At 53.4% G+C, this 27,068-nt stretch overlaps 1 protein-coding gene across 4 annotated transcripts in view; it reads right to left on the minus strand.

The window, feature by feature from the left end:
- PRKAG2 (protein kinase AMP-activated non-catalytic subunit gamma 2) overlaps positions 1-27,068 on the minus strand; it is a 288,527-nt gene that overhangs the window by 161,275 nt on the left and 100,184 nt on the right. The window contains exon 1 of one of the 4 annotated variants that reach the window (XM_082632119.1): positions 5,343-13,436. The exons of the other annotated variants lie outside the window; for them this stretch is intronic. Coding sequence (XP_082488245.1) covers positions 5,343-5,436 — 94 coding nt within the window. The 5' untranslated portion in view covers positions 5,437-13,436. Of the gene's footprint in view, positions 1-5,342; positions 13,437-27,068 lie in introns of those variants that run through there. 4 annotated transcript variants of the gene reach the window in all.

Genomic DNA, 27,068 nt, shown 5'->3' on the forward strand with positions numbered 1-27,068 from the left:
AAGCCCTTGCCTGGGCCCCTCCTTCCACCGGTCATCTACGGGGGCTGGTCCAGGACCCACCACGCAGCGTTTGGTGGCGGCCACATAGAGGAGAACAGGGCAGAGGAATGATGAGCTCCTCCAGCTCGGCTGAGGATGGGATGGACGGGAGGTGGTGAGCCAGGCCTCATTTGATTTCTAGCCCGGATGACCGCTCCCCTCCAAGGAGCACCGGTGAACGCTCTGCTCTGATCCCAAGCGCTTCTGCCTCTGACGCTACCGAGTCTGAAACCCCGACTCCTTGCAAACAAGGTGCTGCCTCTCCAGGGTTTTCTGTGCGGGCACAGAGAGAATGGGAGCCGGGGTTGGCGGCTCTGGGTGGGCACCGGGCCTGCGGAGGGGGTGGGGCACGGGCTCCAGTCCCAGCGCTGCCCTCACGACGCTGTGGCCCTCGGCAAGTCTCCAGCCCCCAGAGCCCAGCAGTGCTCTTCTCGAGACCCCCAGGGGCTTCATCTCACGCCCTGTGCCCACAAGACGGTGAGTAAACCAGCCTCTGTGCCTGTCCTCCCGCTGAGGGCTTAGCTCTGCTTCCTGCTGCCCAGCCACACTGGCCCCTTGGTGCTCCTGGACCGCCCCAGGGGTCTCCCTCCGCAGGGCCTGAGCCTCCCATCTGTCTGGAAGGACCTACCACAGGGGTCTGCACGGCCCACCCCTCCTGTCACTCAAGCCCTCCGCCCAGCCGGCCAACCCCTCGTCCTGCTTCTTCCTTGCTGGGCTCACCACTGCCCGGCGTCGCAAACGAAAACCCACTCGGCTGTCGAACAAGCCAGACACAGAGGAGGAATACCGGGTGATTCCACTGGTACAAGGAACCTGGAGCAGTAGGTCCACAGAGGCAGGAAGCTGGGGGGGTGCAGGGCTGGGGGGCAGACAGAACGGACAGTTGTTGTTCAACGGGTGCACAGGCTCGGCTGGGAATGCTGGACAATTCTGGAGATGAAGGTGGTGACGGCGGCTCTGCAGTGTGAAGGTGCTTCACGCCAGTGAACTGTACACTTAAAAATAAGATGGGGGCTTCACTGGTGGCGCAGTGGTTGAGGGTCCGCGTGCCAATGCAGGGGACACGGGTTCGTGCCCTGGCCCGGGAAGATCCCACATGCCGCGGAGCGGCTGGGCCCGTGAGCCATGGCCGCTGAGCCTGCGCGTCCGGAGCCTGTGCTCCGCAACGGGAGAGGCCACAACAGTGAGAGGCCCGCGTACCGCAAAAAAAAAAAAAAGATGGTAAATCTTACGTTCTATTTTACCACAATTTAGAAAACCACCTCAGTGGTTTGCCCTGGGAGGGCGGCCTGGTGTCTGTGCCCCCAGCGCTGGCACAGAGCAGCTCAGACACTGGTGGGACTGGCAGATTGTTTCTCATTGCTGAGTCTGAAGGTGGGTACCATGACTCCATTCTCCCTACTTCTCCGTATGCTTGAAATTTTCCATCATAAAAAGCTAAATACATATATTCGAATGAGTGACTGAATGAATACTGGGATCTCTCAAGTCCACCCCGATCTGGACACCAGAAGCCAGGCAGGCAGGTGGGCATCCAGAAGCAGCACGAAGACCATGAGGGGCCGGGCAGACAGCAGGGGTGGGGGGACACAGTGGGGGAGGCAGGATGGACAACAGCCTTGCCCGCTGCTTGAGGCAAAGAATGATCCATGCTTGCCCCAGTGGCACAGCCAGCCGAGGGCTCCGTTGGCATTAACAGGGGACAACAGACTGGGACAGGCAGTGCTGGGGTGACGAGTGACGCTGGGCAGGAGGAACTCTGGGGTTTTGTTCCAGAAGTGGTTGTGCATTCATCCCGAGGATGGCTAACAGGAGGAGGCGGCTCCATGCAAAGCAAGATTCGCCAGAGGCTCTGGTCTCCAGTGTCACCCAGACCCCGGCAGCTTGGGGAGAGAGTGCCACCGTCCTGACACACCCTCTGGCTTCCCGGCTCTAGCGGGCGGCCCTCAGAAGGGATCTCTTAAGACTCCAGGTAGCTTTTGTTTAATTACTCGCCGCTAACTGCAAAGGGGAGAAAAGCTGCTACAGTCAATTCTGTTATCTGATTAGCAAAATCCTTTCCTAATCTTACTTTTACCTTTTTATTACTATTGCCACGTGCTCTTTGTCCACATAATCTGGATCTCTGTTGGCCAAAGAGGCTGAAAGGAAAGGCTTCAGTCCAGATCGTCACTGGTCTACCCCACGGAGCACATTCACCTGCGGTGGGATGTGCTTTTCTCAGCTTTGAGGGGGAGCTGGGCGGGCGCGGAGCTCTGGGGCTGAAAGGGACAAGGTCTTCGTGAAACAGAACTTTCCAGGGCATTTTATCACAAGGCTTGAAGTGTTCAAGACTCCAGCCAGAGCCACTACTTCCAAACAAAAATGCCAGCCGCAAGCCAACATAAGTGGACTTGGTAATTGCCAATCTGCCAGGCCTTGATTCCCTCTCGTGGAGGTCCTGGCTGCTCAAGTGGCTACAGGGAAAGCTGTGTGTGCGTGTGTGTGCACGTGCGTGAGGAATGGCTCCACCTTGAACTGGACCAGAGGATACAGGGAGTGGTTCCCGGAAAAGACTGACGGGGCCACAGAAGCGGCCAAAGAGCACGTGGAATCATGCCACCGACCAGCGTTTGCTCGTTTTGGGAAAGACGGAGAATGAGTAAAGACAGACGTTCTTACAACCCTCGTGGAAGCTTGCTTAGGGGAAGAAGAGGCCTTCTCTGAAATACTTTTGGCTCCAGGAATAACTGCAGGAAGGAGAGGGAGATACTGGAAGGGAATTAGAAAAACAAAAACAAAAACAAAAAAACTCTAACAATGCTGCTGGAGAACCAGGAATAACCTTGGAGTGACACCGTTTCAATCCATTCCATAGCCAGCGATTCTGTAGTGAGAGCCTGTGATGCTTGGAGGCGTCAGGGTCAGAAGGACGGATGGAGCACTGCTTTGGGGACATGGTCCCTGTCCCGGAGAAGCCTGGAGGTCACCGAATAGGCAATGGGGATGGTTTTAGAGAGGGATGGTTATACAGGTCTTCCCGGTGGGGAAGGTGTAGGTGGCAGGCAGGGATTGGGAGGATGCTCGGTCCACAGTCTCAGGTTTTTTTCACTCGGCGTATCCATGGCCAGCACTGACTGAGGAGCCGGCACCTGACATGTGCCCCTGCTCTTTTTTTTTTTCGGTACACGGGCCTCTGACTGCTGTGGCCTCTCCCGTTGCGGAGCACAGGCTCCGGACACGCAGGCTCAGTGGCCATGGCTCACGGGCACAACCACTCCACGGCATGTGGGATCCTCCCGGACCCGGGCACGAACCCATGTCCCCTGCATCGGCAGGCGGACTCCCAACCACTGCACCACCAGGGAAGCCCTGCCCCTGCTCTTGACTGCTCTCCCACTGGGATTCCCACAAAAGGAAAATCAGGATACTTGGGCTGCTTCCCAAATCCCAGAGGAAGGTTCTGGAAGCAGCTCTGATTCTTCTGACCCTGCGGTCAGAGCTGGGCATTTGCATGTGAGCACTTGTGAAACCTGGTCGACATGCAAATATTATTTTTGATTTCAGAAGGAGACAGGATGACAGTCAGATTTTAAACACAAGGGGAGAAACCACGGGCAAATAATAGGCTTTTAATGATGGGCCCACCTGTGCCCATTAGCAAAAACAGACTTAGTTAAATAATAGGTTTGGATTTAATTCTATAGTAAATGAACGTTTATTACTTTATTATTTAAAAGAAGAGACTTCTTTTAAAACCAAATCTAATTAAGTCCAGGGAGTCTGTCATCCCCTACCCAGTCAGGCCAGGCATCGTGTTCCTCCAGAAATTCACCTTTGCACGCAACGCGATTAGATATTACTCTAGTTCCTTCACAAGAAAACTCCCTGAATTCCAGGGCTGCCGTCTCCTTTGCTTGTCTTCCCCGGGGTCATCGGCATCACACTAGGTCCACTAGAGCCTTCCAGAAGTAATTCCAGAAGTAGTCGGCAAGTTTTATATTTACCTTTTTCTTTTCTTACTACAGGCATTACCTTGGAGATAGTGCACGTTCGGTTTCCAACCCACTGCAATAAAGCGAGTATCGCAAAAAAGGGAACCACACGAATTTTTTCAGTTTCCCAGTGCATAGAAGAGTAATGTTTCCACTATCATGTAGCCTACTAAGTGTGCAATAAAATAGCATTATGTCTAAAAAACAATGTACATCCCTTAATTAAAAATAGTTTATTGCTAAAAAAATGCTAATCATCATCTGACAACACAGGGTTGCCACAAACCTTCAATTTGTAAAAAAACGCAATGAAATGAGGTATGCCTGTATTCTAGTTTTCACATACTGCCCAGATGTTTTGCCAAAGCCATTCCCCTACTACACATAACGAGTATTTTTTGCCAGGTACCATGTCGCATTCTACTCGAGGGACACAATCTACTGCACCCGTCAACTTTCCCCATCTTTGCTACCACCGGCCTGTGTGAGCAGGGCCCTGTTATTCCGTCTCACAACCGAGTGTTTAGGAATATCCCATGTCATACAAGCAGTAGCGTCCAGGGCAGGTGAACTCCGATTCTTAATAAAATGAAGTCGACCACCTCACTTTGGGTGGGCAGGCCCCAGCCAGGCCCCCGGGGAGCTCCGAATGCTTTGGAATCTCCCTGCCTGACTCCAGCCAGGGAAAGGCACCCCCACCCCCACGCAAACCCACAGGTCGCTGGAAATACTGAGTTGCAGGCGCTTCACCCCACATTCCAGCCACACTGGTCCCAACCCCCTGTACTGGGAGAAGCATTAGAAGGTCCCAGAAGCCAGGGAGACCACAGAGCAGGCTTCTCTCCCAGGGGACGCACATCAGGCAGGCGGTCTTCCCCCTCAGTTAACCCTTGACCTGCCTGATTACACAGCTATGGGGCCAAGGTGGGCAGGGGAACTCCTTCTCCCTGACCCCCAGCACTAGTTTTCTCTATACACGCACATTTCATTCTTAACAGCTGTAAATAATAGTTCCAATCCATTCTTACTTTTCCCCAGGCCTCTGGTTTTGCCTAAATGAATGACAGTCCAATTGATCACTAACCTCATTAGGGCAAGTTAGAGAAAACAGCCTCAGGAAAAGCACTGTTGGGCAGTTCATGAGAGCGGCAGGGCCGTCCATCAGGACACACTTGTCAATCTGTCCCTCTGGCTACCGGCTAACAATTACATCCTCACGCAGCTGTCACTTAGGAGGCTGTGCGCGCGCGCGTGCACACACACACACACACACACACACACACAGGCCCTGGGGACCAGCAGAGAACTGGGCAAAGGGCAGCGTCCTACCAAAAAGGCCATGGGGCTCCGACTGCCGCCGCGCGGTGCTTCGGTTTGGGTCCTTGTGTTTCTTGTTCCCCCTGAGGCTGCCGAACCGCTTCATGAGGAGCTGTGGCCACAGGAGCGGGGCCAGGTGAGCATGCCAGGACGCGCTGGAGCAGCGGCAGCCTCAGGTGGCCAGGGGCCAGGAGAGGCGCTGCATCAGCCGGCAGGTGTGGGCCCCGAGAGCTCAGAGATGCTGCGCGCGCTCCAGCCCCAGCCCGGGAGGCCAGGTGTCCTGGCCGGGGTCTCCAGCAAACGCAGGAGGGGCCACCCTCGGGGCCAGCAGCCGTGGGACAGGCCAGGCGGTCCCACCGCAGGGCTTCCTCCCCGAGGGACACTCGGCTATCTTCAGCTCTGCACCTCCAGCCCCGCAGCCAGAGCGGCCGCTGCCCTTAAGTAGGCAAGGAGCTCCTGGAAGCACACGCAGGGCCTGGCCGTGGGTCTGTTTATGTCGTTAAGGTCTGCCACGCACTCAGACGCTCAGGGCTTTTTCCTCCTTAAAATTAAAAAGGGAGGGAAGACGAAATAGGCAAAAGGAGGGCAGGCCTGCCAGTCATGTGCAGGTCTGCAGATGTCTCTTTAAAAAGACTGTAAAAGGAAACTACCCTGTCCAGACAATTCTTGGCACCAATTGGCCAGAGCACATTCCCATCATGACATGACATCACACAACTATTTTGATTCATGTGTTCCAGGGCTCCCCGGGGTCAGCAGGCTCCGGCTGCTTCTTGCTGGAGGAGCCACAGGTCCCTGGGCTGGAAATCGGTGAATCTATTTCAGCTCGTGGCTCCTTGAGTTGAAAGTCGCAAGACCACCTTTCAGGAGGGGACATGGGGTCCACTGGAATTCAACGGGAGGATCTTGAGCCCTGGACTTGCTAAGGATTGCAGAATGACAGAACCCAAAGAGATTTTAGAGGGGATCAAATCCAACCCCCTTCCATGACAGATGGGGAAACTGAGGCTCAGGAAGGGGGTGTGACTTCCTGTAACTAGTGGCCGAACCAGGACTAGAATTCTAACTTCCTTGACTCCTAAGCCAAACCCCTGATCTAATCAAACAAAAACCTTCTAGTATGTATGTGTTTTGCAACTAAAAACAAAACTTAAAAAAAAAAAGATACGGGAAAAAATTTTCAATTTCTTTTGCTGATATCTTCACTAGACTAAAGGGGAGTTACAGAAATCCACCACTAATTAGCTTTGTGACCTTGAGAAAGTTACTCCTTGTCTCTGGCCCCAGTTTCCCCTCTAAAGCAAGACGAGACCTGCTCATATTAGGATTTCATCTCCTTCCAGAAGTCTGAACGTCTAATGGCCGTTTGCCATGACTTTTCTTTCTGCTGGGACTGATGGAGATCCAGTGATCAAATCTTTGTAGCCAGGATGCATGAGCAAACAAAGGAAATGTGTCATGCCCTCAAGGATTTGAAAACGACTTGGAAAGACAAAGATAAACTGTTCTACTAATACTAACTACATAAAATAGTGATATGTGATCAATGGCCAGTGGCCAGCATGGACAAGTGTCATCAGCACAAATGGACGGAGAGGCAATTGCATGGCCCTGCTTGGAAAGGATAGCTTGAGTTGGCCTTGAGTGTTGGCAGGTCCAGAGAAAAGGAGAGAGGCCAGGCCACCACTGAGCCTGTAGATGAACCTAGTTTTCCAAAACAAGTCACAAAACCCACCTCCACCTGGGTCCTCCAGTACACTAGTGGATTATCTCTGTGTGAAAAACGGTAGCCCAGGAACTTCCCTGGTGGCGCAGTGGATAAGACTCCGCGCTCCCAAGGCAGGGGGCCCGGGTTGGATCCCTGATCGGGGAACTAGATCCCACATGCACGCCACAACTAAGAGTTCACATGCCACAACTAAGGAGCCGGCATATCGCAACTAAGGCCTGGTGCAACCAAAAAAAAAAAAAAAAAAAAGGTAGCCCCACTTACTGTGATTAAGCTCTGAAAAAGTCTAAGAAGGTAGGTGTTGGAGTTTCATATTTAGAATTCCTCTTTTTAAAAAATCAGTTCAGCTCTTAACAGAAATGGAAATATTCTCCTGATTTAAAAATAAAATAAAACAAAGCAGAACTTCCTTAGGAAAAATCGCGAAACAAGGATTCCAGTAAGAAAGGACCATGTTTGATTAAAAGGAAAATGAAAGGCTTTGTCTAAGCCAATGCAAGATTCTTGTACTTTATGACAAAGTAAGTAGAAAGGATAACATTTCAAAGTCTAGCGACTAAAAGAGAATGAGTTTAAATTCGTGTGGGAAATAAACAGCAACTTGGGCACGTCTGATGGTTCTGTACATAGTTTATAGGGCTGTTCACTCATCAAGTACTTATTAAACCTCTACCAAATGTGCAGGACAGTTGTTGATGGAGGGGATTAGTACTATGAATAATTCAAAGACATTCTTGTCCCCTAAGAACTATACTGTAATTAGTAAAATAATAGATCCCATTTGTGGAGTGCCTACCATACACCAGGTGAAGTGCTGGTCACCTCACAATTATGATTTTATTTCATCCTTCCCACAAACCTGGGGGGCAGGTACTATTAACACCATTTTGTTTAAAGTTGACTAACTCTCTGCGGGGCCGGAGTTCACTGCCGCTGCCCAGCTGTGGGCTCCATACGCTAAGGATTCATTCAACAGGAACATTCAGTGCCTTCGTAGAGGGGACTAGGACATGGCAGCTCAGGCAGGTGAAGAAAAGAACTACCTAGGTCATCTGGGGTCACTGTGCTGTTACTGAGATGGTAACAGCATATTCTGAAAAGACACGGGGGAGGTGGCCTGATTGAGCAAAAAGTCGTTTTGGGCGCAGAGCAGTTCTCTGTCCCACAGGGTGGATCCTGGGGAGATTTGGATGGAAGGAGGTGAGGTTAAGTGCAGCCCTAAGACAAGCTACAAGACGACATGATGACCTTAACAGTGGACACAAGGCTCCAAAGAGACACCGACATGTGCTTTGGACCTCACTCAAAATGTTCTTCCCGGGGTCAGCTTCAGCCAAGAGCAGAGAAGAAGGCTGGAGGTGACAGTGGACCTCAGGAGTGGAGACGCAGCTGCGTGCGGGAAATCCTGAGCAGGTACCCCGCCAGGGGGTGAGGCAGGGAGAGGGAGGCCTGATGCGTAGGGTCTGCCACTTTCTGTGGTGCAAACACTCCAACCTCGGTCCATTTCAGGGCACCAACGTGGCACAGATGGGCTTGCAAAATTCCCAGGCATTTTATAATCGGCCCTCTTACCACTGGGTCTCTCTGTTCGATTCACACATGCCTGAAATTCCTTAACTTGGGACAACACCTTTGCACCACTGAGATGCGTGCAGATGCACAGGGCAAGGCGACAGTCATGTTGCAGGTTGAGTGACCGAGGACACTTCCTTCAGCGCGTCTGACCAGCGGGCTGGGGGCAGTGGCCGCTCTCAGGAGGCCTAACCACCCCTTCTACGCGGCTTCTACCAGCTGATGGTCCCAAATGAACAAGAGGTGAAACTCCTTCACGCAGCTGTGATTCAGCTGGCAGGAATGGAATGCTTTCCACACTTGGGGATTTTTTTTTTTTTTTTAAGGGAAGAGCTGAAAAAGAAGGAACTAGCGGGTTCCAAGATGGAACGGTGTTTTAAAATGTATTTCTGGAGCCTACTTTACACATCACTCTCTTGGCTGGTGCTACACCCGGAAGCCTGGAATAGGTAGTGGGGGTAGCAGAAGCCTTTACGTCTTAGCACTTTCCCCCAGGCTGAGGGAACAAGGCTTCCCAGATCACTGCCTCGACACTAGGTCTACAGGATCTGGGGAGGGGCGGAATTTTAGGGAACTCAAATTGCCTTCTTTATCGTTTTTGTTGTTCTTCTTCTGGTTTTTCAACTATAAGACCACCCTGGAGAACTCGAAAAATAAAATGGTATTGAAGAATACTTCCTGGAGACACTGTATACTGTGAGCTTGTTTCATTTTTTAATTTCATGTGTTTCTTTTCTCCCCAGCCAGACTGAAAGCTCCCTGACAGCGGGGATCTGACCTGAGGGGAGAGATATAATCAGTACTTTCTGAACGACGACTTCGTAGAGGTGGCTCACAAGCAGGCAGGTAGGCCAGGGGACAGACGTGGGCTGTGCTCTGCGCTCTCTGGTTACCTTGGGGGCAGTGTATCCTGTCCCGGGGAGGGGGGGGCATTAGCTGACCGTCCAGGAGCCCAGGGAGGCTGTGCTAAGGGCTCCCCTGCCCTCCATCAGCCAAAGCTTTGCACTGACCCTAAGGGGTATCTTCTGGGCTCAGGCCCGCAGCATGACGATGGGGAATGGGCCCAGGTACCCGATCTTTCGGATTTTACCAGGTGTGTTGGCTTCTGCACATCTGGATACTGCAGCCTGGTCAAGAGCCAGATGTGGAGGTGACTGTCTATGAGATGGGCCTGCCGGGGGTGCGTGAGGGGGGAAGCAGGGGCGCTGAGGGGGCTGCAGACAGGTGTCCGCTCACCGCCGCTTCAGATGCGAGAACGGAACGCCCCACTGCCTGTGCGTGGCGCGCTGCATTTCTCCTGAGCTCTGACAGTTCCCCGGAGGCCCTGGTGACCCCAGATGCGGGTAAACCAGTTCAACCGCTGGCAGCTGTCGGCTGGTGATCCGGAGGCCTGTTCTCACAGCATGGGGTGGGGGACAGGCACTGAGCCAGGAGGCTACCGCTGGCCTCCTGCTAGACCCCCGGACTTGTCATCTGTCCGTGCGGACACCACAGTTGATGCCCAGCTTCTGTTGGTCCCTCCACCCGCCCCGTCCCCAGCATGTGCAGCAGGAGGCCCTGATGGCCGAGGACCCAGTGGCCGTGGAGACAGGCCCACTGTCCTCACATCAGAAGCCCAGGCTGGGCGGCCCACGGAACACCCCCAGGAGCAATCGTCCTTGAAGTCCACCCCGCCTCTGGATTTCCGTTTTTCACATAACAATCAAAGTGATAGTAATGGAAACACTTAAAGGCCCAAACCTCCCTTGTCACGGAAGCCTCTCTGACTGCTAGGGTCTGTGCTGCTGCAAAGAATCTCACCAAGATGGTGGCCAGAGGCCTGGATGAGAGAGAAGCGGCTGAGGCCCAGTGCAGACCTTCCCCGCTTCTCACCCCCGGCTCCAGACACACCCCTCAACTGCGTCCCAGCATCCAGGGCTGCCGGCCTGAGGAGGAGGCCGGGCTCCGTGCAGGCAGAACCAGGCGCCAGAGCAGGGCTGCCGGCAGGAGGGTGCATCCCGGTGTAGACCAGGGCCTTCTGTGTGTACTGAGTTTCCAGGCTCCTCCCAAAGCACTTTCCTTGGTTCTTCTCAACCAGGCTGTGAGGTAGGGAGGCCAGCCCTCACTATTCAGTTTAAGAGACAAAAGCAACGGAGGTTCAGAGAAGCAAAACGATTTGCCCGAGATCCCCGGGAGCCAGTGGCGGGGCTGCGCTGGCACCCCGGGTCGGCCGGTCCCCCATCCAGTGGCAGGTAGGACCCCAGGCTGCCTCTTCTGGGTTGGGATGTTGGAAAAGGAAATGAAGACACATCCACTGCAAACGCACTCAGTAACCTTTACAGATCATGTGACGGTACCTGAAAAGCACCAGACCCCTGAAAGGCCGCGAGCCAAACAAAACCCCATTATGTAAGACGCCTCGGGGTGGGGGGTGCTCAGAGCAGAGGGGGGCTGCGCACCCACTAGCGCAGATTTGCTGGTGCTCTCCTGCTGGTTGCAAAATACCGTGTTGGATTTCATGGAAAGTTCTAAAGGTCACCGTGGCACTTGACTCTGAGTGAGATCATGTGTCACCTCCTTGGGGCTTCCTCTCCTCTTCCCCAGAGCTGTTCATGAGGCCGTGGCTCCGAGGATGACAGTCCCCGACCGACTCAGGCACCCACACCCCTCCTCCACATCAGCGGCCCCCTTCCAGGTCACACACGCCTCCTGGCTCCTCCAGGAACTCTGGTGACAGGCGCTTTGAGTGACAAGAGGGTGATTTTTTTGGCAAAGATGAACCACCTCGGCTTGAAGAGTTCAACTCATACCAGTGACATCTAAACCCAGTGACAATAGGGGTATCTTAATTTTAAAAATATAGGAAAGTACAGAAAAAGCGGAAACCAATGGCAATAATTATTTGTAGCACGCCAAAGTGCAGCACCCCAAAAGTATGGAATCCCCAGCTATCCTTGAAACCTTCAGGGGCATCATGTGCCCCATGGAAGGACCCAGTGGGAACCTCATTTAATCTCTTCTCGTGGGCCCTGCAGCCCCTGGGGTCTCTCGCCAGGCCAAGGGCTCTGAAGGCGCCAAAGACAAGAGTTGATGAGATTTGCTCCTGACTCTAGCTTTCAGATGGCCCCAGGGTGAACCTCAGACTCAAGGCCACAGAGCAAGGGCTTTCAAACACTAGATTCCAAAGGGTCTAGAGGCTGAGCGTCTGGCTTTTCTGTTTACTTCTCCCTCTAAGTTATGTCTTAGAAAGGCCAGAGGGCCAGAGGAATGTGCAAAACCCCTGGCAAGGGGGAAGACCCATGAACTCACAGACTCGGCGGAAAGCCCGAGTGTGCTCCACTTGGGCCCTCATCTCCTGGGCAACCAAGCACTGTCTCCATTTTCTGGAATCCAGGGCTCCCAGGAGAACCCCAACTACTTTGGCATTTTCATCATTTGGAAACCACCAGTTTAGAACCACCAGCCTGAGTTGAAATTTGCCTGTGATCTGTTCCTTTTGAATAGTGAAATATATTCTCCAACAAGATGACACCCTGAAAGGTTTAAAAGACTTGAGTCAGACATAGCACCTCAAAGCGATACAGGTTCATTTATTGGCGTGTGATTCTGAGCTATGTCGTTTGTTCTTCCACATTTCTCCCATCGAAGAGATCATTACACAGCCTGAGCCCATTTTACAGAGGTTTTTGGGAATCAAACAAGATAAATTAGGAAAAATACCCTGTCAGCTGCAGAGCATCTTACACACAGACGGCATCATCAGGACCTTAAAGCAGCCCGGAGAGGGCCCCGTGTGCCTCAGAGGGCATCACCTGGAGAGTCCAGTTCTGAAGCCGCCCCCCCACCACCACCACCGTGGCTGGTGCAGGGCTTTCTGCCTGGGCCCTGCATCGGGGAGAGTGCGGGGGCACTTGGACTTGAACTGGGAGCACCACGTGTTTGCAGCTCCTCTTCCAGATCTCAACTGAGTCGGAGGTACTGGGACAGAACCCTGCTCTTGAGCCAAGACACTCAAAGCCCAAGCACTGCATTTCTTGAATGAAGAGCCCAGGGACTTGCCTCCTAATCATTTACTCTTTTCAACCATACACACCAAGAACCCTGGCATCTTAGCAGCAAGTTTCGAGGGAGGAGAGCCTGGGTTGCTATTCAGGGCAAAACACGGCTGCAGACCACGCAGCCGGTACATGGAAGGGGGCTCGCAGTAGGAGAGACCAGGAGCAGGTGCTCCGAAGTCCTTCAGCCCCTAAGTCTACAGACAACCTTCACATCTCAGCGGTGGCTGGATGCCCATCCTAGGGCAATCTGGTAAGGACCCTAGATCGTCTATAAAGAGTGAAATTATATTTAGTATCTCTTGAATAAGAAAACTGCAAAATGTTTGATGCACCTAACACTTGAAAAGATGCATGTTTGGGTGCTTAAAGGCTTAAGTTTCCGGGATCTAGAAAGTTAACTTCTGTAGCTGGTTCATCTCCTGAGGCTGACAAAATATAACAGAGATATTCTATAATTCAGATCGTTTGCTAATTCAGATTGGCTTTATCCCAAATGAATCAGCAGCTGTTACCATACTCACTGACATCACTCAAGTCAAATTCTGCCTAAGGCATCACTTGCCATGGGGGCGATACTGTCCCTAAGAGGGTGAAAATTGGTTCCTGGGGGCGGGAGGGAACATCCGCTTTTTATATATAAAGCACAGATACATACAGCACATAAATAGTATGTGGTATTTATGTTTTATTAAAATTGTAAGGGGACGATTAAAGAATGTCTAAAAAGACTCTTTAAGAGGTGATCAAAAGAAAAGGTTGGGGGCTTCCCTGGTGGCGCAGTGGTTGAGAGTCCGCCTGCCGATGCGGGGGACACGGGTTCGTGCCCCGGTCCAGGAAGATCCCACATGCCGCGGAGTGGCTGGGCCTGTGAGCCATGGCCGCTGAGCCTGCGCATCCGGAGCCTGTGCTCCGCAACGGGAGAGGCCACAACAGTAAGAGGCCCTCGTACCGCAAAAAAAAAAGAAAAGGTTGATTGATTTTTAAAAAAAGGAGAACGGAGGGAAATTGAGGAAGATGTGGGGAGTGAGTATTGTGATAAGACCACATGCAAGGTTTATCACTGACAAGCTGTACAATAGTTAAGAGGTACATAATTTAAAGAAGTCCCTTTTGGGTTTTGGAGGAGTGGGGCAGGGATCTTTCAATATTGGATCATTTTGTATTGCTTGATTTTTTTTTTAACCATGTGATTGAACTACTTCACTGAAAACCAAAATGTAAAAGGGAGAAAACAAACCACAAACAACAAAAACTCTAGTAAATGGTGATTAGTGTCTACAGCAGAAAAAAATCAGCAAAGCACATTCTCAATTGCTAAACTGCTTTAGCAAATGCTTAAAAAAAAAAAAGTCGAGGAACACTGTTGGAACTAGCAGCCTCGCCCACACCATCGGCTCTCATTTTATCCCAATCTTCCTTCAGGGATGACCTAAGAGAATTGGCTAATTCACCAATGTTCTAGAACCCAGCGTCCCGGCCTTTAGGCGACTTGGGGCTGGTCGAGGGTCCTCGGAGGGTCAGAGGGTGAGGAGGAGGGTGAAAGGTTCTCCTCATGGAGAGAGGCCCGTGAGCCAGAAAAGGAGGCCTTTCAGCCATCCCCTCTGGAGAGAAATGCTGGGAAGAAACTAGACTCACTGCAGTCAAGCAGGAGGACTTCCTGAGGGTCAGAAGATGAAACTCAGAAATGGATGTTCCAGAGAATTTGCTGTCTTTTCTCTCCCCTCCCTAGGGGCTTTTTTTTTTTTTTTTTTTTTTTTTTTTGCGGTACGCGGGCCTCTCACTGTTGTGGCCTCTCCCGTTGTGGAGCACAGGCTCCGGACGCGCAGGCTCAGCGGCCATGGCTCATGGGCCCAGCCGCTCCACGGCATGTGGGATCTTCCTGGACCGGGGCACGAACCCGTGTCCCCCGCATCGGCAGGCGGACTCTCAACCACTACGCCACCAGGGAAGCCCTCCCTAGAGGCTTTAAAGGAACTGTTAGACCCTGAGCCAGCCTTTCCTGATGTGGTGGCAGTGAGACAGTCCCCTCGTCCATTGGCCTGTCCTGGCCTCTCATCCTCCCAGGAGAGAGAGGTTCATTCCTCGGAATCAGTGACCTGTTCCCATCCTTCATGTCAACAAGTCTGAGTGTCTCCATGGGCCAGGTACTAAGGAGCAGAACATTAAGTATTTTTGGTCATCAAAGCCTTGCTGTCATCAAAATTAGAAACTTTTGTACATCAAAGGACACTATTAAGGGAGTGAAAAGACAACCCCCAGAAAGGGAGAAAGTATCTGCACATTATATACCTGATAAGTGCCTAGTGTCCAGAATATATAAAGAACTCCTACAATTCAACAACAAAAAAACAATGCACCCAGGGCTTCCCTGGTGGCACAGTGGTTAAGAATCCACCTGCCGGTGCAGGGGACACGGGTTCGAGCCCTGGTCTGGGAGGATCCCACATGCCGCGGAGCAACTAGGCCCATGAGCCACAACTACTGAGCCTGCACGTCTGGAGCCTGTGCTCCGCAACAAGAGAGGCTGCCATAGTGAGAGGCCTGCGCACCGTGATGAAGAGTGGCCCCTGCTCGCCACAACTGGAGGAAGCCCTCGCACAGAAATGAAGACCCAACACAGCAAAAATAAATAAATTAATTAATAAACTCCTACCCCTAACATCTTCTTTAAAAAAAAATGCACTTAAAAAACGAATAGACATTTTTCCCGAGAAGACATATATACAAATGGCCAATATGTACGTGAAAAGATGCTCAATGTCATTAGAGAAAACAAATCAAAACCACAATGAGATGCCACTTCACATCCACTAGGATGGCAATAATAATAACAGCAAATGGAAAATAACAAGTGCCGGAGGGGAGGTGGAGAAATGAAAACCCTCATACATCGCTGGTGGGAGTGTAAAACGGCGCAGCCACTGTGGAAGACAGTTTCACTGTTCCTCATTAAGTTAAACAGAGGATTACCAAATGACCCAGAAATTCCACTCCTAGGTATCTACCCAAGAGAACTGAAGACAGGTGTTTAAACAAAAAGCAGATAAGCCAGGAGCTGGGCGGAGGGCCGAGGGGAGAGTGACAGCTACTGGTATGAGGTTTCTGTTTGGGGTGATGAAAAAGTTCTGGAACACAAGAGTTAAATTAAACCATAACAGATACTAGAGGAAAATATAGGTGAATCCTACAACCTGGGTTTAGGGACAGGCCGTCTACTGACGCCTAAGTGCTCACTGTAGTGTTGAAGGACCATTTTCATGTCTCTTTGAGAATTGTCTTTTCATGTCTTTTGCCATATCACCTCACAGATATCATTCTTTTTTTTACAGCTATCTAATATTCCACTGTGTGGATGTACCTTCTTTATCTTATCCAACTACTCTCCTGTATGTATGCGTATTTCTAGTACATCTGCCAAGAAGGCTTAGAAGCCATGACATCTCAGTTGCAGTGAGCACACTTTGGATCTTATTTCTAAATACTTTTCACCACTGAAAGTAACAGGGGCTCTTTGGAGAAATGGCTGATTCAGGGACTGTGGCAGGGAAAGCACAAGATGAGGCAGGATGGTTTTGTTGCACCAGAAAATAAGAAGTGCCTACAGCATGCTGGGGGCAGACACGGGACACAGGGACCAGCCTGAAGGGGCTCCTGCTGGCCAACAGGACAATTTGAGCATCAAAACATGAAAATGACAGACTGAAACCTGCTGAATAAAATATAAACCCATGAGTATATACCTATATACATACATAGGGAGAAAAGGAAAATTTCTTCCTTAGTAGAAATTCCAACCAATCAACGTACAATTAGTGATAATATCAGAAAATCACCTTGGCAACCACCGTTGTAATAATTCAGGCAGAATAAATGACTGATGCTAAAACTAGCAAGTGAAAGCTTGATGAGAAAGAAGGTATTTAAATGATTCTAAAAGTAGCTCCCCATGAAATATTTATCGCTTATAAAGGGAAAAGTAATAACTTTCTCAACTGGGACAGACACCTCCCTCAACCAAGCAATAAGTTAGTGTCATCCAGGACGGGTCAGCGTGACATCGAGTGCTCCCCGCTGTGATGCCAGGACAGGACATCAGACGCACGGCCCTCCTGCCCAACCCGCTGACCTGAACCGAATTCCGAGCCAACGTCAGATGAACCCAGAGTGAAGGACGGTCTACACGGTAACTGGCCTGTGCAGTCTTGAAAAATGTCACAAAGACAGGATTGAAGGCGGCTCCAGATCAAGAGGGACCGAGGAGAAAGGACCACCAAACACAGCACGTGATGGGGGTTTCCTCTTCCAAAAATGTCACTGAGACACTTTGTGAACCGAGAATAAAGTCTGCAGCTTAGCGAACATGGTTGTATTCATGTTAATTTCCCAGTTTTGATAATTAAACCGTAGTGAGGAGAATGTCCCTGTTTTTATGAAATGTGCACTGAAGTACTTAGGGGTCAGGGGACATTATAACTGCAACTTCTTCTTGATGGTTCAGATTTCATATAAACACACACAAGTGTATGTGTACTGAGAAAGGGGGGGTGAATATAAGCAAATGTGGTAACAAAATGTTAACACTGGGGCATCTGGATGAAAGGTATGTGAGAATTCTTTGTACTATCTTTGCAACTTTTATGTAAGTTTGAAATTGTCAAAATAAAATCTTATTTTTAAAGAGGAATTAAGAAGTGGTCCAAGCAAGAATGCAGCGTTTGCTAGGATCTCCTTTTACTCCGTCCTGTGGTAGAATCATCGCCCAAGCAGCCCTTAGAGGACTAGAGAGCTCTACAATTTGCTGAGGGAAAGGAGATGTTTTTCTGTGGTTTCTCCCAAATAATAATAATAATTGCTGACCCCTGCAGCCCGGCCCAGCCTGGGGCCCACATCGGCTCCTTTGGGGTCGTCTGCGTGGTGGCCAGCAGAGGGCACTCTCCCCGGGGACCACACTGGGTGCCAGGCCACATAACTCTGCAATGTGTTGGCTGAACTTTTCAGGAAACTTGGATGCCACACATACTTTTCCTTTCTTTGTGCACAGGCAAGATGAGTCACGTTTTTCTGAAGTCTGCTCAGCCCCAGGATTCAGACCTGACCAGCTGCCCGGATGCAGAGGGCTCCGGCCTGGGCTGGGGAGGGCAGGGCCCAGCGCCCTCAGCCTCGGGACCAGGTGGTGGAGCACGGGCAAGCAGGGAGCACCTCCCTCAACCAGGCACAGGGCAGAACGCACATGACTCTGGATCGCATGACATTTGGGGACACACCCAGGGCCACTGGTACAAGTGGCCACGAGCAGCCCCAGCGGCCCACCTCCTCTCCCACTTCACGGGCTGCCTCACCCCGAGCCCAGAACCCGCCCTCCAGCCCCGAGCACCCGTTCGTCGGTTCAACCACTCTGTCCTGCCTTCCCTCAAACGGCCACTGACCACGGGACATGGGGGCAGGGGCAACGCCTGCAGCCACCTGCGACAGGAGTTGGTGCAGCTTCCCCAGCGGCATGCATGAGATGGAAACAGGTGGGATGCAATTCAGAGATGTTCTCGGGATCAACATCCACAACCAGGGAAGGAGAAGGAGTCGGCCAGGGGCGAAGGTGAGGGGACACACAGACCCAGCGAGGGCCCTACAGAAAGCTCGGGAGCGGGGACAACCCTGGGGGCCGTCGGAGGGGGGTTAGGGGCCAGTCCTTTACAGCTGCTCACTGACTAGCTGCGGGGCGCAGGCCGGCTCAGGAGGGGCCATGGCACTGCGACAGGTGGCTCTGTTAGTGGCACGGTCAGCAACTCGGGGACCAAGCCCCTCATTCCTGAGGCGGCTCTGCAAGCAGCACGGCATCCGTCACTAGGGTATTCGGAGCAGAAGGCCTGGAGGTGGGGCGAGTCTGGCGTCTTCCAGGACCAGGCGGGCAGGAGGCTGGGTGGTCATGACAGGCTGCGGTCAGAGCCAGCCAAAGGCCAGAGCGTGGAGGGGTGGCGAGACTTCAGATTTTAACTTGAGCGTGTTGGGGAGGCTCTGAAAGGTCGAAGAGGGGACAAGATGGCCAGATTTGTTCAAACAGAGGCCAATCCTGTTGGCCACCTGTTTGTTTGTTTTTTTAAAAAAAATAAATTTATTTATTTATTTTTGGCTGTGTTGGGTCTTCGTTGCTGCACGTGAGCTTTCTTGTTTTTAGTTGCAGCGAGTGGGGGCTACTTTTCGTTGCGGTGCGCAGGCCTCTCATTAAGGTGGCTTCTCTTGTTGCGGAGCATGGGCTCTAGGAGCGAGGTCTTCAGTAGTTGTGGCACGCGGGCTCAGTATTTGTGGCACACGGGCTTAGGTGCTCCACGGCATGTGGGCTCTTCCCGGACCAGGGCTCGAACCTGTGTCCCCTGCACTGGCAGGTGGATTCTTAACCACTGCGCCATCAGGGAAGCCCCGGCTGCCTGCTTTTATAAATAAAGATTTATTGGAACACAGTTTACATTTGTCTGTGGCTGAGTCATGGCAGCAGAGACCAGGTGGACCAGAAATCCAAAAACATCTACCACCTGGCCTTTTATAGGAAGAGTCTGCCCACCCTGCTTTAAAAGACCCCCCTCCTGGCTTCCCTGGTGGCGCAGTGGTTGAGAGTCTGCCTGCCGATGCAGGGGACACGGGTTCGTGCCCCAGTCTGGGAAGATCCCACATGCCACGGAGCGGCTGGGCCCATGAGCCATGGCCGCTGAGCCTGCGCATGCGGAGCCTGTGCTCTGCAACGGGAGAGGCCACAACAGTGAGAGGCCCGCGTACCGCAAAATAAAAAAAAACAAATAAGTAAAATAAAAGACCCCCCTCCTTGCATCACCTCCCAGGCAGCAAGGTGGCTCCCAAGGGGTCTGAGAGCCCTGAGACCTTCTGCAGCTCTCACCTCCACGTTTGCAGCATTCAGCTTCTTGGTTGAGTACGCATCTTTTGCACTAGTGATAAATGGCTGTGCATCACCTGTATGTGCCCAGAGGCTAGTCCAGGGGGCTGCCAGGCCCCCCAGGCAGGAGCCATAGGCCTCGGGATCCTGCCTGTATCAGGATTGGCATCCCCACCTCCCCCCCATACTGCCCCCCCGAACCTCGCACCGGGGTCCCGTGTGAGCCATGCCGTCTCTGCATCTCACACTATGTTCATCAGGGGAGGACAGCCACACAGACCAAGAGTCCCAAAGACACGCTGATTTATAGAAGAAGAAAATGTGCGGAAGGAAAGAAAGTCAGGTCCAGGCCAGAGGACCGGTGAGTGGGCCAGCTAGAAAGGTGCAGAGTGCAAAGGGTGAGTGACATCTGCTGGGGAGAAGCAGGAGGCTGCCTGTCCTAGCGTGGGACTGGGGGTGGGGGGAGAGATTTAGGGGGTTCCCGCGTGTGGTGGGGTGAAATTCCCTGCTGGCCACCCACGCGCAGCTTCTAGGAAGCGGTCAGGTCACATTTTCTCCCAGTGCATCTCCTCCCAGGGGCCTCTCCACCTCCCCGGCCCCGGGGCCTTCTCCAGAGCAGGAGCAGACGTGTGCGGGTATGAAAACGGCGCTCAACGAGCATCACACACAGGGATCTGCACGTGACAGAATCTGTGGGCTGGGCCGGACGTCAAGGACGTCCTTCTGGAGCCGATTCCTGTACATGGAGTTGCCCTAAGAGCCTCTGCTTCTGGTGCCCTGAAAAAGGTTTCCTGTCACCGTGGTGCTGCGGGGGAAGGGGTGCCTGGACGGGTGTGCTCTTGCATCCCAGGCACCAGGGCACATGCATCACCCAGTGGCATTCACGGGGGCTGGCACCTTGCTGTTGGCCCCCATTCCCACTCCTCACCTGCCCCTGCCCTGCTTGGCACACAGGGGGCTGACCCTGCAGCTGCGGTGCCCGGGTTCCCCTCTTGGCTGGCCTCTGGCTGGGGGGAGGGCCTGGCCTTGCACAGCATCTCTGGCCCCCCAATACTGCCAGACAGACAGCTCCCACTGGGTCACCCCTGCGTGTGCCCCTCCACCGCCTCCCCCATGCCCCGCTGCCCTCCTCCTCCTTTCCCACCACGGACACGGGGGTTGGCACCCGTCCCCGGCTGGCCTCCCTCTCCTGCTTGGCTTCTCAGATCCTCCCTCACCTTTAGAACCATATCACCACTCAGTTCCACCTGTTTTAAATAGTCAGAGTGGTTCCATCCTGCTGGTCACAGAAACGGCCTCCTTACACGAGAAGACTGGTGTCAGCGTGGCAGTTCTGCAGGGTCACCAGCCTCGATGTCCAGACCCAAGTGCTGGGGACTAAATCACTGAGTCTGACCCTGCTCCAGACTCCGGCGGACGGGCCCTGTCGAGGCCCACAGGCTGCGCTGTGGCCCCGGTCCAGTCCCGGGGTGAGTAGAGGCAGGAGGTCCTCGTCCCGGGGTGCCCTTGGCATGTGAATTGAAGACTTGGAGGCTCCTAATTAAAATCTTAAAAGCCCAAGTCCATTCCTCCACACGCAGTACAAAACCCTTGGCACGTGATGGGAAAGCAGACTTTTATCTGAAAAATGAACTTCAGTTGCTGGGAGAGACAAGAAGAGCTGTCTGCGATCTAACACGGAGATAGTGTGAAAGGAGGGAAGTGTAACCAGTTCAGTAAACCTCGCTGGGAAACTCATTCGCGTTTCAAGCAGCTCTCATTACATCCTCTGCTCAGACCCACAGCCAGGGAGGGGTTTAAAGAACCGAGATGTAAATGACCTAGCCCAGAATCATAGTCATTTGCGATGGAATGTCAGTATTTTAATTTAACTACGAACAGAAAATTAAATATATTTGGGGTGTTCAAAGTACACATGACCTCGGTCACGGTTGTGAGTTGGTCTTAGCAACAGTTCAAATGTCCACCGTTCCTCGTCCCTTGCAAAGTCCCGGCGCCTCTTTCCACCACCCCACTGATTCTCCGTGCCCTGAGGTTCCCAGCCGGACTCTCTCCGCAGGCGTTCCCAAGCCCATCAGGCTGTTTATGACCATCTAGGGTGGAATTTTCCAAAGAGCAATCACACACCCCACGCCTGCCCCATCGTGCAACCAAGTGTGTGGGTCAGATAAAGCGAGCTCTTCCAACCAACGAGAATCGAATTGAAAATAGCACACACAGGCCAGGGTAAATACTGTTTCATGAGAAATGGCTGGATTACGACATACAACGCATTTCTGACCGTGGGCTGCAGTCAAAGAAGTTTCGGGTCACCACTGCAGTGATGCTTCGCGGCCTCATGTGAATGCCCCGTGCTGTACGTTTCCCTCGCCGGGCTGCTGCAACTCCCCAGATCGCAGGGTACGTGCAGCATCTTCTCCTCTTGGCCTGTCCTACAGATACCACACGGTCGTGACTGAGAGTAGCCCTTGGTGTCATCAGAGTAGGTTGCTGTCCAAGTCAGCGATTTTCAACACTGTTTTTTCTAGTAGGACAAAGAGAACGTCCTAGTGCCCAGTGGGGCTGACTTCTGTCAGCAGCGATCGCTCGGGGCGGACAGCTGTCCAAGTAGGACAAGATGCCAGTTCTTGCTCAGCTAGCAAAATACCACCGTCTCACCCCAGGAGCCAACACCGCATGATCGTGGGTTCTGGGAAGCCCACCGCTTCCAAGAGAAAGCATCTATCACATCTTTTTTTTTTTAAGAATCGCTATTAACTTTTATTTTATTTTACTTTATTTTGGCCGCACCAAGGTATGCGGGATCTTAGCTCCCTGATCAGGGATCGAACCCATGCCCCCTGCAGTGGAAGCTCGGAGTCCTAACCACTGGACCACCAGGAATTCCCTTGCATCTGGTTCTGATGTTAGAAGCTCCTTCTTATTTATATGCTTATATGTGTCAACTACCCCCAGAGGATGTAGCCCTGAACTTCTAAAATGTACATCTTAGTTGGAATACCTTTGCCAGAACCTTCCCTGAGAGTTGGTTTGGGTCTGAGGGTGGCAGGAAAAGGGCACTGCAGCTCTTGGACCAGGAGCCCATGGAGGAAGAGGACGGAAAAAGAAGCTCCAGGGTCCTCGGAATAACCCGCCGCTTTCCCACGTGATGCGGGCCAGCCCTTGTCTTGCCGGTGAGGATGGCGTCCATCCTTCATCCAGACCCATGGGCACATCCAGGCTCATTCTCAGCCCAGACCCGGTGCCCTTCCCAGGCAGGGAGACCATCCAGGGACCTCGTGTTGCTAGGTTCTGCCTGGCACTGGGGAGGAAGAGCATGGAAGTAAGAGGGAAGCGCGTGAAGAGCCAGACACACGGTTTTCTCAGAGACAGAAGGTGACAGGAGCGTATCACAAGGGGACACCTACTGGGCAGAAACTTAAAATAAGTTACATCTGAGAGCTCTGGCAGGTCGCTCAAGGCAAGAATAAATCAGGCAAGGCTTTCTGGAGAACGCAGGGCGAGAGGAGGTCTCAGAGGAGGTGGGAGGCCGTCGTAACTGCTCCCCAGGTCTATTTCAGTGGCCCCGGCTGGTCCCCTACTTCTGCGTCCACCATCTCTCTCTGTACAGTAGCCAGACTAATCCCTCCCAAGAGCAAGTCACTCCCTCACCAGCACTTTCCGATGGCTCCCTGGATCGCTCAGTGAGACCCTGGGATCCTGTAAGCCCCACCCGAGCCCTGTGACCACCCCTCCATCTCCCTCCCCACTTGGCTCCAGCCATGCTGGCTGCTCCCTGAAGGCCTGGAGGCTGTCCCTGCCTCAGGACATCTGCACTGCTCTCCCCTCTGCCAGGCACGCCCTGTCCCACACCCCTGCCCGGCCACACCTGGCTCCATCCCGTGCCTGCTCAGATGCCTCCGAATCAGCTTTCCTGATGGTCCTGCGTTAAAGCGCACCCCTCCAACCCTCATCCCTTCCCCTTCGTTTTTCTTGGAGCCGCACAGCGGTTCTGTCTCTCATCGCCTCCCCTCCCCCCCGGCCAGCAGAATGCAGTCCCACAAGGGCAGAGGCTCAGCGGTTCGAGGCTGTGTCCCCAGTACCCAGGATCACAGCAGGCTCCCATTAAGCACCCACTGGACGAATGTTCCCCTTTAAAAGGCTGCGTCAGGCTGGTCAGGGGTGAGGCCCGCCCGCCTGCTCCGTAGTCCAGGGCACTGAAGGTGAACATGGAGACCCAGGCAGGGACAGCGGGTCCTGCCTTGTCCCCCGGGCAGGCTCAGCACATGGGGCTATATCGCCCTCTAGCGGTCACTCGGCCGCAAAGCCAGAGAAGCCCCCGGAGTTTCGAGGGGCCGGTTTCCAGGGCCCGGGGGACGCAGAGCTGCTCGCTCACCCGCACACCTTCCTGTGGGCAATCAGATTCAAACTCACATTCAGAACAGAAGGGTGGAAGGGGGACACATATCAACTCGTCATGAATGTGGGAGAGATTTAACGCGGACATCCTGCCTCTGCTCTGTGGTTCCTGGTGGACCAGCTGCCCCAGGACTTTGCACAGAGTGGGGACGGCCACCCCTTTAGAGCCTCAAGTCGTCGAAGGCTAGGTGGCAGCTTTTCAAAAGTAAGCAAACAAACAAAAAAGAAACCAAGTGGAAGGTGAATTTACAGGAGGCAGAACTCAGACCTAAGACCTCACCAAAAGGTGGCCTGATAAGCTTGCTTGCTTATTTACTTGGTTGAGGGAGAGTTTTGGAGGAAATGGCTGGGGACTGGCATCCCTGATGAGGCTTTTAGCTCATCTGCACTTTGCATTTCCTCCCCACGACCCCTCCTCTGGCTCAGTCGTGCTCACCTAACAGAGAAGACTCGCTGGCCACTGCCCTGCCCGGCCCCAGACCGCCCTGCCCCCATCTGTCCCTTTACCTGCTCTGTTTCCCCTGATAGCACGGGGGTGGGGGGGTTAAAGTCTGTCTGTGCTCCAGTCCTCCCCCCACCCAGCCCTGGGTCTGGAATATTCCAGATTAGTTCTTCCAGTTTTGCCTTAATCGCGCCATCCGAAGGAACGTCACCTCTGTCACCAAGGAGATGTGTAAATTAGTTAGGATGCTTTAACGGCATTATAACAGAAACAGAAACATATAACTTAAAAGAGACTAAACTACCAGGACGTTTATTCCCTAAAATAATGAGCTCCGTGATGCCAGCTCCAGCAAGATCACCTTCCTACCTGTGTGTCCCGCCATCCTCTGTGCTGGCCATGGTCACAAGATGGACAATGTGCCCCGGAAACCATGGCCTCACACCACAGACAGAGGAAGGGGGGGGGATCAGTCCTCCAGCGGCGCCTCTTTCTGTTGAGGGGGAGGCACCTTTTCTCTGATCCCTCGCAGAGTTCCTCTTATGTTTTGCTGGTTCACCCTGAGGCCAGTGAAGCGGAAGCCAGGCATGTCCCCACATGGGGAAGGGGCATTAGATCATCTATATAACTCATGCCCAGGGGCTGGGCCCTGGGTAAAGCCAGGTTCTGTCATGAAGAAAGAGGGGGAGTGGCTGCCGGGCGGCCGTCAGAGCCTCCTGGTGAGGGACAGACCGTGCACACAGATCCGTGTAATGAACTCGGGGAAAGAAAGCCAAGGGACGGGGTTTGGGGGCAGAAAAGACAAAAGGAGGGCGCTGCACACGGCAGCGGAGGGCAGCACGGCCACCTGTCTGCCTCTCCGGAGCTGAAGACGGACGACCTCTGTACCCGGCAGGAGACACTCCTAAGGATGGGCCCAGAGGATGCAGGGCTCAGGTACGTGACAGCACTGACACCGCGGAGCACCGCACTCTAAAACACACACATGTGCGCAGGGACCAGCTGGGCACAGAAAGACGGCACTGGTGGCTCCCCAGGGCCCCGCACAGGAGCCACAACTCAGGGAGGTCAGAGGGCAGGTCAACTCTTCTCAGGAGCAAACTCCAGGGCGTCCTCGGGAAAGGGGTGAGTCCAGCTTTGCTGAGCACCCACCGCGTTCGGGGCAGAGCAGCTCCCACGTGTCTATTCGCTACTGAGCTCCGGGACGTAGAGCAAGTCCCTCCCTGCCTGGGGACAAACAGCTGCCTTGCGGGGAGGCCGGAGGCCAATGCCGGCTCTGGGCTTGCAGAGCGGACCTGAGCCCCAACGCCGAGCCCCCGGGAACCTGTGGGAGCCGCAGGGAAGGCACGACACCTGGGCTTCACGGCACAAACAGGAAACTGAGATGCATACGAGTCCCCGAATCCCCCAGAGAGGCTGGAGGGCTGACTCGGGGGGATGGCAGTTCTGGGGGTTCAGATGGCCTCGTTGGGGCCATGAGGACAGATGGGACGTGTCCCCCCAGAGCCAAACCCCAGCAGTAGAGTGGAGAACAGAAGCCATCACAGAGATGGACACCAGCTCATGCCCCTGCCCCGTCACACCTGCCCGTGCATCATCTCTGCTCCACCTATAAATGCGCCCAGGTCTCTCCTACCTTGAAGCAAACAAGGCAAAGCCTTAGCTTCCATTTACGTCTGTGCACCCACTTGCTGCCCGTCCCCCTGCCTCTGTCGGGATGGGCCCACTTTTGCCACAGTGAGAAATGAGCCTTGGGTCCTCAGTAGTGTGACCTCAAAAGGGACTGTGCTCAGGGCACAGCCCCGCCACACGGAAGGCAGCGGGCCCGGCCGCCTTCCCTACGAGGCCCCAGATGCGGCTGCTTACCTCCTGCACTTGCACCACCTCGGCTTTCTCTGCCTCTTGCCTCCAGCCCGCAGCTGCACACGAAAGACCTCTGATCTGCCCGGAACCGTCTTAGGCAGAAGCCCTGAACTCTCACTCCCTTGGGTGGAAAGCTCATCACGTGGTCCCAGCGCGGCCTCAGGGAGGGGCTGGGAGGGGCCGGGAGGCCAGGCTGTGGATGAGCTCGGAGACCCCACCACACGCTTGCTCCCTTCCCTTCTGGCCCAAACGCTGTAAAAGAAGGCCAGTCTCTCTGACTCCCGGCCTCCCACTCAGTCCTCAGACCCTGATACGGCTACCCGACCGGCTCTCTCTAAAATCACCAGTGATTTCGAGGTCACATGTTGAGAAACTGGCAGCAGCTGGATGGCCTCACAGCCGGCCTTCTCTCCCCATCTGGGAAGAGTGGGGGGCATCTGAGCCACACAGCACCCTCCCTCACTGACCGTACTCTAGCAATGGACACAGATCACAGGCCAAGCTTGCTCCATGGATCTCAGCCTCCCATCTGTTAAACGGCATCACATTCCCACGGAAGGTCCCTGTATCGGTTTCCTGCTGCTGCCTGTACCAGGGCACCACAAACCAGGTACATCAGAAATGGGTCCCTCACAGTCTGAAATCGGGGTGTCAGCAGGGCCGTGCCCCTTCCTCGCCTCTTCCGGCTTCTGGTGGCTGCTGGCAAACCCTAGGGTTGCAGACCCATCACGCCAGTCTCTACCTCTGTCGTCACGTGATGCTCTCCCTGTGTGTCTCTGTCTTCCCATCACCATCTTCTCATAAAACACCAGTC

The sequence above is a fragment of the Mesoplodon mirus genome (assembly GCF_964341445.2).
Source record: "Mesoplodon mirus genome assembly, chromosome: 9".
NCBI classification, from domain to species: Eukaryota; Metazoa; Chordata; class Mammalia; order Artiodactyla; family Ziphiidae; genus Mesoplodon; species Mesoplodon mirus.